The sequence below is a fragment of the Puma concolor genome, chromosome A1, assembly GCF_028749965.1.
Source record: "Puma concolor isolate L17-30 chromosome A1, mPumCon1.1.hap2, whole genome shotgun sequence".
In the NCBI taxonomy this organism is placed as follows: domain Eukaryota; kingdom Metazoa; phylum Chordata; class Mammalia; order Carnivora; family Felidae; genus Puma; species Puma concolor.
In genome coordinates, this window is record NC_141667.1 from 100,070,044 (window position 1) to 100,088,510 (window position 18,467).

At 46.7% G+C, this 18,467-nt stretch overlaps 1 protein-coding gene across 1 annotated transcript in view; it reads right to left on the reverse strand.

Moving 5' to 3' along the window:
* Window positions 1-10,433: 10,433 nt before the first annotated feature.
* The window catches only part of SV2C (synaptic vesicle glycoprotein 2C), a 226,987-nt gene continuing 218,953 nt past the window's right edge, over window positions 10,434-18,467 (reverse strand). The window contains exon 13 of the mRNA XM_086698553.1: window positions 10,434-17,960. Within this exon, the coding sequence (XP_086554679.1) occupies window positions 17,777-17,960 (184 nt within the window). The 3' untranslated portion in view covers window positions 10,434-17,776. The remainder of the gene's footprint in view (window positions 17,961-18,467) is intronic.

Here is an 18,467-nt window from a genome sequence, read left to right on the forward strand (position 1 = left end):
CTGTTTATGGAGCACCAAGGTTAAGGTTAAATTAAGGCTATATAACCACTAGTGGGTTTAAAGGAAGGCTTTGGGATTTTTTTCCTTATAAAACAAGGAATTCCTTCAAATTGTTTGCAACACTTTCATCTCTTTATACTGATAATGCCCCATTGAGAAACAGATCTAAGAAAAAAGGCACATGCCCACTATTGGCCGGTGCCATAAACTGGCTCCATGTTTCCTGAGAGCTGCTAGTAAATTTAACAAGAGCCATAAAACTGTTGACAAGGCAAAAGAGAAGAAAAAAAAAATAAGAGAAAAACTAAGTCTACCTTAGCCGGGTCTTGAATAATACACAAAAACCTCAAATAATCTCAGTTCTCAAAAATGTAAAAAAAAAAAAACAAAAAAAAAAAAAAAAAACAAGCAAAAATAAACAACGAAATTCAACATGCTTGCATTCTATTAAGCTGTTAAAATGACACTTGGGAACAATACTAATGAGGAAAAATGTATTATATGAAAAGTGCCAAATAGAAAAAACAAGATACAAACCTGTGTATTTATGCTGATCAAAATTGTGGAAAATATATTACTGCACGTTACTGAACACAAAAAGAGAATTTGGAGGGTTACCAAAAAAAAAAAAAAATCTATTGTCTGGCGAGATCTCTTTTTGGGCAGGGTTGCTTATGTTCATAATGCACCTTTGTTTTTTTTTCCTGTGGCTGGGTAGTGTGAGCTGTGTGAGCTGTGTGTGTGTGTGTGTGTGTGTGTGTGTTGAAGCTGAGGTTTACCACCCGTGAGGCACCATTCCCTGTACGACACTGCTAAAAGGGACAGGGCTGTGCTGCAGGCACTGAGCTGGCTGTGCAACATTGAGAAGTATGTAAGCAGAGTCCACATGGTCCCGCTTGCCGCAGAACCGGGAGCTACGGAACAGCAAGACGCTTTGCGTCACCGTGTTGGTATCTGCACTCTAGACGGATTTGGTTCTGGGACAGAAAACCAACGACGGCTCTACCGGAGGCCAGCAGGAGTGCCAGCTGCCGCTTCAACGACAGCAGGGTGGAGGAGGGCAGCAAGTTCTCTTTGCTGCCACAGCTCCCACACCCTTCCTGCTACAGCCCCACATCTAACTTGGTAGTTGTCTCCTTGTGGGGAGAGGGGGTTCCTGGCTTATAGGATTCCAAAGCAAAACACCGTCTAGACCAGACTGAGCTTTGAGATGTTTTCTTGTCCTTCAGGTCAACGGTCACCTCTTCAGGGAGGGCTTCCCTGGCCAAACGATCTAAAGTAGCTCCTACCCAGTGATGGAGGGTATACCATCCTGCTTTGTGTTTTGTGTATTAGTTCTGCAACCATTTCCATTTATTTGTTTATTTATTGTCTGTCTTCCCCCATTGTAATTTTTTTTAATGTTTATTTATATTTGATAGAGAGAGAGAGAGAGAGAGAGAGGCAGAGCACAAGCAGGGGAGGGGCAAGATCGAGGGAGACACAGAATATAAAACAGGTTCCAGGCTCTGAGCTGTCAGTGCAGAGCCCGACGCGGGGCTCGAACTCATGAACTGTGAGATCGTGACCTCAGGCGAAGTTGGATGCTTAAACCCACTGAGCCACCCAGGCTCCGCTGTCTTCCCCATTGCAATGTAGGCTTCTGCGCCTGGGTGGCGCAGTCGGTTAAGCGTCCGACTTCAACCAGGTCACGATCTCACCGTCCGTGAGTTCGAGCCCCGCGTCGGGCTCTGGGCTGATGGCTCAGAGCCTGGAGCCTGTTTCCGATTCTGTGTCTCCCTCTCTCTCTGCCCCTCGCCCGTTCATGCTCTGTCTCTCTCTGTCCCAAAAAGTAAATAAACGTTGAAAAAAAAAAAAAAAAAAAAAAAGAAAACAGAGAGGACCACATCTGTCTTATTTGTTATTGGTGCCTGCAATGATTTCTGGCGTGTAGTAGTTCCTTGGTATTATTTTTTTGTCTAGATTAATAAACTTGCAACGATCAGCAATTCAGGGTCCCTGGACCTCTGCAGCTCATCTGGATGTCATTTCTTGAGTCTACTTGAATGAAAGATTTCACATTGCGACAATGTGACCACAAAACTTGGGTGCTGTGTTCATTAGAGTCTCAATAAGACTGTGACATTGCCTTGGGCCTGAGGAAAAGGGTTGCCCTGGAGAAGGAGGGGCCACCTGTTTCACTTCCCCTGCTTGGAAAATCCCCTGTGTTTCCATATCCCCAGGCTTCCTTCTCCCTTTCCTTCTTTTTGCTTCTGGAGAGTGAAGGCTAGCAGTCAGGTAAGCGACAGTATGCCAGCAGGAAATCTCTGCATCTTTTTCTCTAGCAGCTGTAGGGCCCTTAGAGAAGAACGGCATGCGTGGAGGGTGGAACGGGGGAAGGAGTCACCCAGAACATGCAGATTTGTGGTTGTTTGATTCTTGCATCATTTTAAACGAACGGCTCAGAGCAATGGCGGTGGCCGTGCCATTTATCAACATGAAGCTGATTTCCGCTGCCTGGGTGTGGATATGCTGTCTTACTCCTCCGTGTGAAAGAAAGTCTTCAAGTGACTCCTGGAGTTATTGCTCTGGAATGTCTGGTACACTGCTTCACAGTGTGTGACAATGAAAAAACTGTAGTGGCTGAAATGAGGGCTAGAAATCTCTCTCTGAGTTCTTGTTGAGAGCTAAGACCTGCAAGGACTTGGCTTTACTCGTTTTCTAACAACTTAAACTGAATGCCTGAAACGATGCATGCCTTTGGTAATAACTGCTCACATTTATTGAAAGCTTGCTCTGTGTCTGGCCCTGTTTTGAGCATTGCAGTCTTGACTCAACAACTCAACAATCCTAAGAGGTACTTACTTTTTTCTTTCTTTCTTTTTTTCTTTTCTCTTTTTTCTTTCTAGTGTTTTTCTGTTCTTACTGATGAAACGCTGGGCACAGAGCGTTGAGCAACTTGCCTGAGGTCATCCAGCTAGAAGCGACAGAGCCAGGAAATGGATTCAGAAAACCTGGCTCCAGCATCCACGCTCTTAACCATATAGGCTATACTATCTATATTTAGAAAGAGAGACACCTGTAGATTTGGTTTTATTATATAGACTCAAATTACGCATGGATGGCCCCCTCTGGGTGAACTAGGCGTCAAGTACCCCTGCAGATTATGGAAGCTTAGCTGCTGAGGGCAGGTAGAGGAAGTCAGGGCAGGCTTCCTGGGGCAGGCAAGGCTATGACTGGATCATTTCTTACCTGTGAGAAATGAGGATGTGCAGGGCACGCCGTGACCACAGCCTCTCTCGCTCCGCTTTAGGACCAAAGCACTTGCTCCCCAGCTGCTCTGAATGTTGTCTGCGGATGAGTCACAGCTGAATCCCTCCCCGGCCTCTCCCTCCTCAAAGGGAGCCACTTCATCCAAGGTTATCTCCTTCCTCAGATGGCCTCGTGCCACAACTCGTTGGTGGCGTTACAAAGGCCCCACCTCTTGCCTGAATTTGAGACACCGCTTTTTTTTTTAAGTTTTATTTTTATTTGAAGAGAACGATAGAAAGCAAGTGGGGGAGGGGCAGAGAGAGGGAGAGACGGAATCCCAAACAGGCTCTGTGCTGTCAGCAAAAAGCCCGATGCGGGGGCTCAAACTGACAAACCAGGAGATCATGATCTGAGCCGAAATCAAGAGTCAGATGATTAGCCAACTGAGCCACCCAGGCGCCCCTAGACCACTCTGAAAGCCAGCCCCCAAATAGGGCCACGTGGGATCAACTGAGATCTCTGCACAGAGCTGCTTTCTACATTCTTTTATGGGTGTTACTCCCCAAAGCACTCACCATATATGCTTCCTTCACAGAGTCTGTTTCTGGGGAAATGTGACCTAAGAAGGCAAGCAAGTGGAAGGCTCTTCTAGGCTGAGGGGCAGCGTGAGCAAGACTTGGCAGTTCTACCAGCACCTATGTGCCTGCGTGATGTATACACTTGGGCGTAGTGGGAAAGGTGGCTCGTGAGGAGGCAGGGACGAGATCCTAGAGAGCCTTGTATGCAGGCTGAGGGGTTGGATTGTATCCGCAGATTGTTCATTTGTTCATTTAACGGATATCAACCGTGTGATACTATATGTAAGGCATGGCCCGAGGCACCGGGGACACAATGGTAGTATTTCCCTAGCCTGTCCCATATTTGGCATTGGCTGCTACAAACATTACTGTGCATGTCCTTGACGCACATATCTAAATCTTACTGTTGAGCATATCCCAAGGAGAAGAACTCTGTACCATTTCCAAATGGTCACCTCAATCTACCTTCCCACTGGCAAGTGGGAGTTCCTCGATGAGAAGTCCTTGTCAACACTTGGTCATAACAGTCTTTAAATTTCAGATATTCTGGGGCACAGGGTACGTAGTGGTGTCATATTGTGGTTTTATTTGTATTTCCATGAAGACTCATGAAATTCTTGTCATCTTTTTGAAGTGAGCTCTACGCCCTACCTGGAGCTTGAACTCATGACCCCCAGATCAAGAGTCATATGCTCTAGCCACTGAGTCAGCCAGGTGCTCCTTCTTTTCACGTGTCTAATGGCATGCTCTTCTGGATATCTTCTGTGAAGTTTCCATTTAAGCCTCTGCTCCTTTTTTTTATTATCTATTTTTTGTATTGATCTGTACAGAAAGGTTGACAAATTAGAGTAGATTAAAATTAGGAACTGCTGTCATCAAAAGGCATCATTAAGACAGGGTGCTAAGCACCTGCATTATATCATTCTGTCCTTTCAAACAGGGATATAAGTATCCCTCTATTACAGATGGGAAATTGAGGCTCCGGGAGGGTAATCAACTTGCCCCGGACCCCACGGCTTAGTAGTGGAGAAGTGAAGGTTTGAATTTGGATTTGACTGAGTCTAGAGACTAAGCTCCTAATTCCTGCTGGTGCTGCACCACTTTACTGCCTCCAAATGGTCCCCTGTGGGGCCTGCACAACGTCAGCCTCCATACATGTGTCACCACTGTGCCTTCCTGTGTGCAGGGATCACTTAACACGGCCCTCCTTCCTCCCTGTAAATTATTCACTTCCTTCGCTGTTGTGTTAGGTTGGCCGGCTGGAACGGTTGCTCTTTGGTCTCTTTCTTAGTCCTGAGGAAGCAAGGCTCCTGTACGTGGGAAAGACGTAGACAACGTTCTGTGTCTGGAGCAGGAGGGATGGCAAAGCCCCGGGCCCCTCGGGAAGAGGTAGCTGTGGATGGGCAATGCCAGGTCTACACCGTGTACCCGTGGACCGCTGGAGTTAGGAGGGTCCTGGTATCCTGGTATTTGTGCCAACACTTCTCCTGCCTTTTCTCCCCGGCTGCCGGAGGCCCTCCTGTGGAGCCGAGCATCCAGTCTCTCAGGCAGGGCGCTGTGTGCGCTGCCTTTGTGGGAGGAGGGCTCTCAGCTGGGTTGGGGGTTGAAGGTGAGTCACTGGGAGTTGTTGCCAGGCCTGCCTGTTACAGTAGAAGCCAGAAGTTACCTGATCCTGTATGGAGCCTTGTGAGAACCAGACAACATCAGGGCTCCACCCTGTGTGAGCAAACCAAGAGGATCTGGCTCCCATCATCACTGCACCTCAATGTCCCCATAGTGGAGGGAAGTGCAGACCTGCCTCCAGGAGCAGATTTGAGCCCATCATGCTGATCATATTGGCTACCCTTTACTGAGGACCTGCACCAAGTGCTTCGCTAAACTTTTTATATACATTTTCCTAATACTTAAAAATCCCGGGGAAACACAAACATCACTTCTAATGTATAGTTGCAGAAATGAACACACAGGAAGACTAATTGTAGCTTCCTCCGTGCCTTCATAGCTGCTAAGTGGCAGAGTCAGGATTCAAACCCACATCTGTGTGACTCTGAAACCCACAAGAGTGTTTACCACGAAGCTAATGAAATATAAACCTCAAGGCCCCCATTGCATGGGCCCCTTCGAAGCACTGGGTCCTAACAAGTGCTTCCTAACTGTATTCAAATGGTTGTATGTGCTTCAAATATTCGCAAAACTAAAGACATAATTGCAAAATTCATAGATTGTTTCCTTAGTTAAAACTATCATATCTTTCTACTCTGTCTTCTCTCCCTCACACTTGCCCCGGGTGGAGCTGGGCATTTGGGGCGCGTAGATATTTAGTTTGGGTTTGGTGAGATACATTGATGTGGCTCACGATCACTTCTGTGATTGTTAAGTTATTGCTAGCTGTCTCACTGAAGGAATGGCTTCCGGAAATATTCCTGCCGCCCCCTGTGCCTACTTGCCTGGCTTTGTGACTTGAACATACAGAGCCAGAGATTGGATTGCCAATGTGAAGCCGTCTCTGTCGTCAGCACAGGAAGTATGTGGGAAATGGAGAAGAAACAAGACACTTTCAAAAGTAAAAACTGTTAGTAATCAAAACTAATTTTTATCTTTCTATTCTCTGTCTAGACAATGATATCACAAAACTGTTACCAGAGGAAGAGGCAATCAGAGAATATGCAAACAATACAGAAAAAGAATTATAGAGATGTGTCAGGCAGTTAATTAATGAAGACACTATATTACTTTTCTGGGATTTTGCTACGGTCTCTGATATTTGTCAACTCTTAAAGCTTTGTAAATTGTGGGAAATTCTTTTCTCATTCTAAATAGTTACTTCGGTAGCTAACTTTCTGATTATAATTTTCTTAAGGAGGAACCCCCCACTGCCACCCCCTCCCACCAAACTTGGAACTGACCTTACTCAAACTCATGCTTTTAGCGATGGTGGAACCTTCCATTGGAAGTTTCATCAGGCCCCTGTGTGGACCGAGAAATGCAACTTTGAGGTCTGGAAAAGCCCCAGCTTCCTCCATTTCAGAAAGTGCTATAGGGGTCCTCTAATGGAGATGAGAGGCCACAGGCATCCTCTAGCCTAAGGTCAATAGCACCGCAAAGTCCCCAGCCTGCAGTGGTACATGTCCAATCTTTTCCGAGACCAGAAGAGGCTTAGGGGAAACTTACAAATTGCTCAGCTTTTGCAATGTGCAGTAGCTTTCCCTACAGCCCCAGCCAAAATGGAATTTGCTGGTGAGACTTCCTTGGACATCTCAGTCTACAGGGCTTTTTTCTGGAGCAAGGATACAGGGGTGAGCAGGTGTGAGGGGGGTGGAGCTGCTGTAGGTATGGTCTGTTCAACCGCCCTGTGGGCTTCTCAACAGTGGACGTGGAAATATGACTGAAGGCGGGTGGCCGCTGGTGCACTGGGACTCAGGGCCGGGCCTTACCCTGTCCTCTGTGCTGCCAGACCACATCATCATTCATTCTGGCCCAAGGCGGTTCCAGCAGCTGCAGGGCTGGAGCCTGCCTTTCTTCAAGACTTTTCTCCTTTGTGGTTTTCACTTCTCCACCTGGTGTCTGGATTGCAAATTACAGGAGAGGACAGAGCATCTGTTCTCCCCACTGAACAAAGGGACTGTGGCAGTTCCAGGCTGACACTGTTTACTCAAGCTCCGGGAGTGCCCCGCCCCCCGCTGCCCTAGCAGCCAACCAGGGCACCAAGCTGGTCACAGTCACGGGAGTGGGGGGGGGGGGGGAACGCTTCACCAGGACAGGCCCACAGAGGAGCTGCTTTGCTCAGAGGCTGTGGTGGAGTGGGGAATGCCGCAGCCATCACACCCAGGAATAGAGAAAATTATGGTACAGACAGAGCAGGTCGCATTTGGAGTTTTAGTAAGCAGAGAGCCTCAGAAGGCAGAGTCACTCGTCTAAGAACCGTGTGACACAGGCCTCAGAGGCTGGCTAGCCTGCCCTGAGGTGTCCCCTAGACTAATTTGTTTCTAGTTTAGGAGTGCTGGGCCCATGGATTCTTCCCCAATCTCTCTCTTTATGTCCCCCTCCGAATAAACAGTACACATGAGTGAACACATACACAAAGCCCTTGCTCTGTTCCTGTGTGACCACAGGCAAATTCAATCACATTCGGCACACAACACACACCCCCTACAATTCTATACACAATATACATACACAATAAAATAAGTAGCACTGGGGATAATGTTCCGGGCTGAACTGTGTGCCCCTGAAATTCATATGTTGAAGTCCGAACCCCCCCAGTGCCTCAGAATGTGACTGCATTTGGAGATAGGGTCTTTAGAGAGGTAATCAGCCTAAAACGATATTAGGGTGGGTCCTAAAGTGCCCTTATTTGAAGAGGAGATCAAGACATAGGCACGTACCAAGAGAAGACCGTGTGACAACAAAGAGAGAAGATGGCCATCTGAAACCAAGGAGGAACGCCTCAGAAGAAACCACCCCTTTTTACATCTTGATATTGGACATCTAGCCTCCAGAATTGTGAGAAAATAAATTTCTGTGGTGCAAGCCTGTGCCAGCCTGTGGCACTTTGTTATGGAGCCCAAATTCATATAGATAATAACAGTAACTCCACTGTATCAGACATCAGTATGCAGGAAAAGAGATTCCCTCAAGACTCGTGTCGCTTTGTTTTAGCATACCGATTTCTAGGAATTTCACATTTGGGATTTTGCAGCCACTGGTCCAGACCGGGATTGAGGATGCTTCCCTCAGATCTCACAGTGATCCTTGGCCAGGCTCATCTATACCCTCAGAGTCTCTTTGTGAGTTCCCATGCTTGCCATAATCCCTGATACTATTAGGGGATTTTAGCTTGTGGAGTCCTCTTTTCCTCCTTATGTGAGAGTATTATTGTGAAACAGGAAAGAAAGGAAAAGGAGGAAAATGATAACTTTTCTTAAATACTCATTGGTGCTAAATCTGGTGGGCTGGGGGCTGGAGAAAGGGCGAAGACCAATATGGAGCAATGGGCTGGGTTATTTCCAGTCTGCTGGGGAGAAGGAAAAGGGAGAACAAGGTTGCTACAGCAAAAAAGAGAGCATCTAGTCTTGGGGGAGAAAACCTAGAAGAAGTGTGAGCAGGCCCGGGAGAAGGAACAGCATGCAGGGGGAAGTGAGCACATAACCTCCGGGGTAGCACTATCCAACAGAACTTTTGGTGATGATAAAATATTCTGTATCTGTGCTGTCCAATATGGTAGCCACTGGCCGGTGGTAACTGAGCATCTTGGAATGCGGTTAGGTATGACTGAGGAACTGAACTCTTAATTTCGTTGTACTTATTTTAAGTGTAACTATAAATAGCTGCATATGGCTACAGTGTGAGCTAGCATGATTCTAGAACCCATGGCCCACTGTTGCTTGCCTACCCCATGGCTACCTTCCCTCTTTCTTGATCACCAAACCTCAGTTTTGTTCAGGCAGTCAGAAGCCATGTGTTTTAGGGGAGAGAGACTCCTTCCGAGCTCTCCAGGGGGAGGGGAATGTTGATTAGACTAAGCCAGTTGTGGGACTCATATTCCCCTTGCAAGTGATTGGTTTAGGAATAGGCAAATGGTGCATGTCCAGTCAACAAGACATAGAAGGAAGTCTGCTGGAGCATTGTGAGAATGTTCTCCAGGATCTTAAAAGGGGTCCTAAAAAGGGCAGAGTCCCTCTTTTGGTCCTTAGGTTTTTGTGTGAGGATCTGATGCTTAGCATTGCTGGGGCTCTCTCATGCCCACGAGGGGATGAAAACAAGTATGCTGAGAATGGCTGATGTAAAAGGTGGAAGGAACCTGGGTCTTCAGTGATGTCCCCCAGCTATGTCATAACCAAACTTGCAATTGTCCTGCCTCCTCTGTTGTGTGAAATAACAATTCCCTTTATTACTACGGATATTTGAAGCTGGGTCTTCTGTTACATGCAGCCAAAATATTCTTTTGGGATTAGCAAACCCAAGGTTTGTACTTATTTTAAGTGTAAACATGGCAGGCAGTCCGTGTTTCTGTGTCCAATGCCCATTGGAGGGCAATGCACCCTTTGGTCCAAGCACCTTTTCTCATCATTCTTCTCAAACGAATGTTCCAAGCAGCCACCAACAGACAACTGAATTAATATGCTAAACATCTGTTTGTGACTCCTGTTCTAGGGCAAGAGAACACAGGCATGTGCCTTGCCACAAATTCCCCCACAAACTTTTTCTTCCTGATGGTCCTCACAAATGGAAAGTGTTCCTGTAAAATCAATGATACCTTAACACCCATGATACCAGCCCACAGAAATAATTCAAATAAGCCTGAATCAAGGAAACAGGTTTTCTTTATGCCTACGCATATAAAAGAAAGTACTTATTTAAAATATTATTTATTTTTGAGAGAGAGCAACAGAGCATAAGTGGAGGAGGGGCAGAGAGAGAGTGAGGCACAGAATCTGAAGCAGGCTCCAGGCTCTGAGCTGTCAGCACAGAGCCCAATGCCAGGCTTGAATTCACAAACTGTGAGATCATGACCTGAGCAGAAGTCGGATGCTTAACCGACTGAGCTACCCAGGCGCCCCAGAAAGTATTTATTTTTAAAGGGTTAATTCATACTTGGAAGGGAAGTCAGTCACACAGCAATCCTTATTTGAATATAATGGAGCAAAAAATGCTCTTTTATTAATAATCCAATGTACATTAAATATCTTTGCAGCTGTTACATGAATGTGACATATCTGGCATAGAAATGTATACACACTTCCACATCTGATAGATTTATGCTGTACACGAGTCACCCCACACAGAGCATGCCCTTTCACAAGGATACGCATGGATGTCTCGGGACATTTGTTAAAACATACTTGGTCAAACATTTTGGCAATCGGGAATCAGACACAGAGGAGCATACCAGAGAGATGAGTTCGCAACAGGACCAGCTGTACTGAAGATGGCAACTCCAGAAACCTGAAACAGAATTTATTGGGGTTCACACATGCAGCACATATATACAGTAGAATTGGGGTAACTGGAACTCCATAGCAGGAAGTCTTACAGAGCAGTGAAAACAGGAAAGAAACAAGAGAGAACAAAACACCCAAACGCCAAAACCAAGGACAGGACCACTGCCAAGATCTCCCTACAAAGGACAGTGGATCGTGGGTTTTGCATGTGTCCAAAACGAAGGTTTACCTGAAAGAAAAAGACTCTTGCAGGACTTTATTTACAGTATCTAGACACTAGGGAAGGACTCAAGATCTATTCAATATGTTCCTGGGTCAGGGTGAGGATACATAACCACAGTTTAGATGTTATAAAAGCACATATCAAGGAAGAACATTTTGTTTTTCTTCTGTTTGATTTAGGACATAGATTCGGCCCAATAAATGTATAATAATAGTGGTGGAAGTGAGATTAAGCAAATCTATCCAGTTCTACCTAGGCAGGCCTGGTGAATGTCAAAGGCAAGCAAGGAGTTTCCTTCTTGGACATCTACTTGGGCGTGAAAGGGGAGACAATGTGCATCTTCAAATGAGTTCAGTTTTGTTTGCACAGCATGAAACAGCCAATTGACTATACATTCTCCCCGAAGGAGCAATCCTCATAGGAAGCAGTGGATTCTGGGCACTGTGGGTCCTATTCGGAGTCAAGGCAAATGCAGAAAGAAACCCTTTGTGAATTGACATGAGGCTGAGCTCGCCAAGTCTTTCCTTCCCTCGGGTGCAGGGGCAATCCTGCCCCACAAATCGACAGGCTCCAATTTGGGGTGGCCTGGGTCAAGGCAGCGGGAGGCTACGCAATTCAGGGCTTTAGGTAGAACGGTAGGTAGGCGAATGATTAACAGAGTGATCTGTAGCCTTGGGGGTAGATTTCCGTGGTGTAAACACTCCTACCCTGGCCAATTTCAAGCCACAAACGTGATGTTACTGAACCTGGAGTTGGGGAGAGTGTGCAGTAGCACGCCCATATACGGTATTTCTACTCTACAGATCCAACAGGCATATATGACCTCAAGGGCATGGATAATACTAAGTGTAGCAAACTCATTAGAAAGTGATGAGTTTTGCATATTTATTATCTAAGTGTAAGTTTACATACTTTTCAGTAATGTCTGTGTTTCTCGCCCCACTCCCAAAATTCCTGAAAGGATTGGCTCTGCGGAACTGGTTTGAGCCTGCCCCGACACGTCACGGGCTTCGGAGGACTTTGGTCCCTGTGAGCAGGCTCTGCCAGCCACTCCGCACCCCTGCTTCCAGGGTAGGCTGCTAGCCTGGTGTTCAGCTCCCTCTGAAGAGAGGGCTGAGGGCTGCTTTCTCCTTCCTCTAGTTTTGGGCACTCTTGGCTGCAAGGGGAGCATGGACATGGCGGCGTAAGCAGGGAGGGGACAGCCTCTGCAACGTCAGCATGTATATTTCTGAAGAGAAAGCACCCAGCCTCCAGCACCAACAAGACCCAGTGCAGGCACAGAGGGGTGCGTCTCCCTCCCACAGGTCAATGAATTCCGAGAACCTCGCTGCAGGCTGCCTCGTCTTTCAGGAGTCAGATGCCAAGCTCTCACACTTCTGGCCCAGAGACGAGCCTCTCTCACACTCCACGCTAGTGGTACCCAGCTAATCCTGCACAGGACCTGAGCAGCAGCTGGCAATCTATCCCACTACAGGGAGCTGTGTCAAAACCAACAGTCTAGAGCTTATACCCTTGGACCCCCTCCCATTCAACACCTTCTTCATCCATTGGGCCACCACCAGAGGCATGGATGGGCACAATCTTTAGCCCCAAGTGCACCAGTAAAGCTGGGCCTTGCCTTTGTACACTGCTGGAGTCGAGAGGTGACAACACGAGGCGAGGGGAAGAAGAATAGATGGGGAAGAAAGGAAGTGAGTATGTACTCCTGGAAGAGGGAAGGAGGAGAGGGTTAGGGGGTGAAAAAGGAAATAAGGGCTCCCAGAGGGGAGGGGGCCGGTCACCAACAACCACTCCCCACTCTGCCTCCCCTCGGGGTCCAGAACCCCAAAGTCCTTGCAGTTTCAAGACATTTTGCAACAACTATGCACTGGTTTAACTCAAACTGAAATCTAAAACTCTCCTGTCCCTAACTGTCAGAACCTGTTCTCTGGGTGGTTTATCTGCCAAGGGTTGGAGGGGTGGGAGGAGCTGCTCTGGCATATCTGCAAAGGCAGCTGACACAGTTACAAGTCTTCAAAATCAGAAAGGAAACACCTCGGGAAGGGGGTGTGGCCACAGCCGAGGGATGTGCTGACTCCGCTCTGGAGAGAAGACTCCAGCGCTGTCTGCTCTGGAGCAGACCTCCCAGCCCCCACCTCTCCTTTCAAACCATAAAAAGAATTCCTCCGAAGAAAAACCAACATCTCTATGAAGACGGGGCTATCTTTGCTGCAGGTTCTTTTCCTTCGGTAATACTTTAGTGTGATTTTGTGTGGAGACGTTTAGAGAAAGACCATGTGTGCCTCCATTTCTCTCATTTCCCAAGTATTACTTGGTAGTTCCTCTGACAGAGCCCAAGAAAATGAGGGGCTTTCTCCTCCTGTCAGTGATAGTCCCAATTTCTGAGTCGTTCCTCTACTGCCCACCATAGGCTACCCCTTTTAAATCTGGAAAAACAACACGCTATGTTTATGGGGAGAGCACTTCAACGTGTTACGGGGATCAATATGAGATCCCATTACAGACGTTTTCTCTTTCACTCCCATTCCCTCTGCCTTCATTTAAGTCCAGCAAAGGGTTAACTGTCCACGTGAAGCACAATAAGTCCACCTAGGACATGGGAAGTGCTCCATAAACACATATTGAATAATCACATGAGATGACAAGAGACCAGTGAATGCTCTGCCCAGCTCTTTCCCCACCCACCCTTGCTGGCCCTAATCAAGGCCCTAAACAGACCTATGAACCAGACCCTTGCAACTCAGAAGCCTAGGATTACTAAGATGGATGTAGGTATTGGTGGAGAAAGAGACCCTGGCAATGGCTGTGTCTGGTTGGTGAGACACTGTCGATGAGGGGAATGGTCAATATTTGGAGCAAAAGAACATTACATGGAGAACTGGCACTCCGTATCTGCAACAATAAAGAAACACGTATGTCTAGGAGATACTGACAGTTTTCTTTTGTCTACACTACACAGATCGTGAGGAAAGTTTCCTCAAAATGTACTGTGTTTGGCAGAAAACAAACACTGTAAGAAATGTGTAGCTCATTTCAGAGTGCCCTGTGGGGTAGGTTTCTTTTCGTTGTTGCCACATAACTGGTGTTTCTGTAGGTTTGATCACTGGACTAGGTTCAGCATGACATGGGGTTAAAGGAAAACAAAACACACAGCCAATATGCACCTTAACAACCGACCACTTGTCTTTCTATGCTACCAGGTAAAAGCCAAAGTAAGACATTTCCAGCTTCAGAGCCTTTAGTGCATGAAGAGGTAAAGAAATAAAGGCCGTTGTGATATTAAATAGAAACATTGGAGACTATCATATTCTCTTTTGGTTGGCAGGAGGAATCAATAGGTACTCCCATGAAATGGCTCTGAAATGATCCCAGGGTTTAGAAAGTCTCAACTTTCTCTTACTGCCTCTTAATCCCTCTCTTACTGTCTCATACTCCTTTCACTAGAACTTCTCGGCGACACCTTGGACTCTCCCTCTGTCACTACATTTCTTTCCCCACTTCTCCCATGATATCTAAAGACACTCAGAAAAGCAACAAAGCAGGTTTTGGTTGCACATCTGAAGTCTGACTTGGTGAGATTTGTAAATGAAGGTGCCTCTACTAGCTTAGGTGATACCAATTAAAAACTCAGTTTCTGCAGGCCTAGGCCTTCCTGTTTCAACAATAAAAGGGAATAAGGAGTCAGGAGAGCTATAGGAGACAGACTCTGGGCTAGCATTTTGATCAGCGCATCTTCTAACCGTGTCCATCTGCCGGTGGGTCTCTTTCCTGACCAGGCAATGATAACTGTCAAACCAGCACTGAGTGGAAATAATGCTGAGAGTCCTAGGAAGCTGGCCGCACAGACAATATGGGAACTATATTCTCTGGCCTATTCCTAGGGGCTTCCCAAACAGCTTGCCCATTTGTTAATTTTTCTATTTCTAAACTAAACCTATTTGGTGCTTGTGAAGATGAATCCAGCATTGAGAAGAAGCCAGGACCCATCTGTCTTCTCTCCCTGGGTCAGTACTCTGGGTGTAAGGTGATCCCTGGCTGATGGGTTTAGCATTCTAGATTGATTCCAGTGAGAACATTTTAGATAGAAAAGGAGTCAAAAATATAGGAGAAAGTGGAACTGTGCCCTAGGCTTTCCTTTTGGCACATACTCTCGTTTTCCTTCTGTGGATGAAATAAGATGCTGGTTGCAGGTCCCAGTGCCAGCAGCCTGCTATATTGATAGGGCTGAGCTTCTGTTTAATCATGTGTCTCTATCTTAATCCAGCTAACCCTAGAACAAGCCAGACAGGCCATGCCACATACTTCGTGAACAACTTGAGCTCTCTCAGAGAAAATCAAGGTGATGGGAACAATGCAAGGGAGGCAGAGAAAACTTGCATTTTCTCTGAAAGGTGGGAAAGGTGGTGACCAAGAAGGTTTGTGACCGCAGACTGTCCAGGAGATTAGAATAGATCCCTCTTGGGCCACCTGGGAGGCTTGGATCAGGTGACGGGAAGGCCAAGAAAGGCCCTTCTGAAAGGGATGCGTGGTGTCAGGTCTCATGAAATGGGGGTTCTGCTAGTTTACCTCATGCTGACCCAACCAGCTATCATATAAAAATGTAGACCTGCCGTGCTCTGTAGCTTGGGAGATATTTTACACATTTAGGGATACAACAGACATTGAAGACATTTCTGGAAGTAAAGATAGTCCAGTAAGCAAAGTTCACTATCATGGAAGACGAGAGATAGTGACATCCATGCACATTTCTCTCTTTGGAATGGGTTGATGAAGATACACATCTTACTTTGGCAGTTGTTACTAAACATGCCCTATTCAACTAAAAAAGCCCTACTCAGGTCTCCACAATGGCTCTTTTTGAGAAGATAAATCAATGGGAAATGAATACATATGGAAGAAAAATATACAGGGTACCTTCCTGGGTTGACTGAATGCAATCTTTGTTCTACAATAATATTACAGAGGCAGAAGTGAGAGTCAGTTGTGTTTCTTTCCCTCCTTTGCTGGGATCAGTTGAAGAGATCTCATCTAGTCTTTATTGATTTTCCCTCTTCCTGCTACCTTTGCCATTTGGGGTTTGAGTTTTCCTGGTGTTTGGGGCCCTGAGCTGGTCTCCCCAGGGAACCAACCTCTTCCTGCCAGACTCCAACACCACACTGCCCTTTTTTACAGACCTGAATTACTCCAAGGGGTGGTCGATTAATGGCTACATTAATGAAAGAAGCTTTTCACAGAGTCTGCACTCTGCTATCTGGAGCTCCAGGAGAACGATTAGGAAGGGGAATGATTAGGTAGACAGCCTTCAGGGTTAGGACCGTCTTTGAATGTAATGGCTATTGGAAACAAAGGCTCTCCCTTCCCAGCATGGGGAGTCCTGGGGCTGTGGCCTGCTAGAAATGCCATAAAAGGTAACAAGGATAACCCTTTAACGAGACGGAGTTAAAAAAAAAAAGAAAAGAATATTGTTTTAATATGGGATTTATTCCTGGCTGCTGGTCTCTGCTGTGAATCTACCAGGAGGCTTCGGATTTCAAAGAAGATGGGTAAAAAGGACAAGCTTGGAGGAGGGGCAGCCCCGAGGGGTGAGAAGGTCACATAGCTGAGAGCCCGTGGGAATGTCCTGCGGACCTCTGTCTTCCAGGCCCAGGCAGATTCCAGCGGTGAAAGGAGCAGCCCCAGACCACCAGGAGATGCTGCCCATGTCTGCAAGAGGGGGCCCCGTGGACTAAGCAGGCTGGGACTCCGCACAGAGCGGTGGCTGGGAACACACTGGCCAGCGGAAGCTCGAGGAAGAAGACCCACTTCTGTCCATGCTGCCAGCTAGAAAGCCCACTGTCAACTGGGAGGCGGTAGTGGGGGTGGGGGGTGGGCACTGTCCTTCAGAAAAGCGGTACATCATTTTGCATTTCCAAATGGCTCTAGGGGTGAATCTCTACAGTGGAGACAGTGTGAATAAATGGCAGAATCGGGCAGGCAGATCCAGTTTTGTAGAAAGTGGCTTTCTCTCTTTGCATATGCTATCTGGCAAAATACAGGGCAGCTGGGGCGGGGGCAAGGAGGAGATGGGGGTAAACAGAGGCAGAAGATCTGTCTCTGACCTCTGATTTTCTAACGTCCTGGACCATAATCACCGACAGTACTGCGGTTCCTTCCCCGCATATTTTTCAGGACTTTAACTGGGCAGACATCCTGCTTGTGTAGTTAGTTCACTGAGATCTTTGCTGCTAACGGCATGGCCTTTATTTCTCTTGTCAGCAGAGTCACCTTCACTGTCATGCCTGAAAGAGCCCCACCCAGCTCCGTTTGGGGCCACATGGTTTTCTTTGAAAGGCCCTGCTAGAACAGCAAGAATTGCTGGGTGTCCTTTGCTAAGTAAACAGGAAATATCACTCTGATTGAAAAAAAAAAAAAAAAAAAAAAGAATCCCTCTCCTCAGCACAAATGCAACAATATGCCAACTTCTATTTCCTGTGGATGTTAAATTAGAAGGAAGATGTATTTCTTAGGGCAGCGAAGGCTTCTCACCCTTCAGTGATCAGAATCTCAGGGAGGCCTGGCTGACGAGGGCACTTAAAAAATGCTTCCACTGGTAGCATCCCAGTCAGGAAAGATAGCAACGCATGAACAAAACTGCAAAATCACATACAAGGGGCAGGATGGTATGCAAATAAATTTTAGTGATGGCAAGGGTTAGTGTTCTGATATTTCACCACATTTTGGTATCTGAAAAATCTGAAGCCTTGAGTCAGGAGTGTTGACACAGGGCAGGAGAAAGAAACGCAGGATGGATGGCTTTTTTCCCATTACATCAGGACCTGGGTTCGTGTGTCAGGCAGGCGCAACCCCACCAGTCCTCCACACACGAGCACAGTGGAGGCCAGCAGGATGGGGATTGATTTGGTGAAGCTGACCAGGGAGCCGAATATTAAGTTTCCAAGGACGGCCGCTGCTTTGCACAGTGCGTTCAAGAAGCCAAAGCCTGTTGCCCTGCAAGGGGAAGAGACACAAGACAAGGTTGACAAAGTGACTCCGCAGATGCAGCCTTAGACGCAAACATCCTACGGGGGAGTGTTCGAGGATCTCCACGAAGAGTTTTGTACATCATTAAGGCAAATGATCAAATGCTTGTTAGCACATCTGGAGGCAGGGAACCCCAGCTGTGGGCATTGTTCCTTCAGCGCGTGAGTTTCTCAGCACCATGAGTGATTCTTGTCTTGCCCATAGGTTCCAGTTTATCATGAACAGAAAGAAAAAGGAAATTGCAGGAAGAAAAGTCTCTTCTCTCTTCTTCCAGAGTTAAATTAAAATATAAGACCACATTTTCCTTAGATTCTTAACTCCCTACTTTCTCACAGCTTAATTAACGTGCAAGACTTTAAATAACTAAAGCCATGGTATTCTCAGAGACAATCAGGGATGACTGGGTTGTATTCCTCCCCTTTCTGGTGCCATAGAGGTAAATTGTCATGCTCACTTCACAAAGGTTTTGGTAGC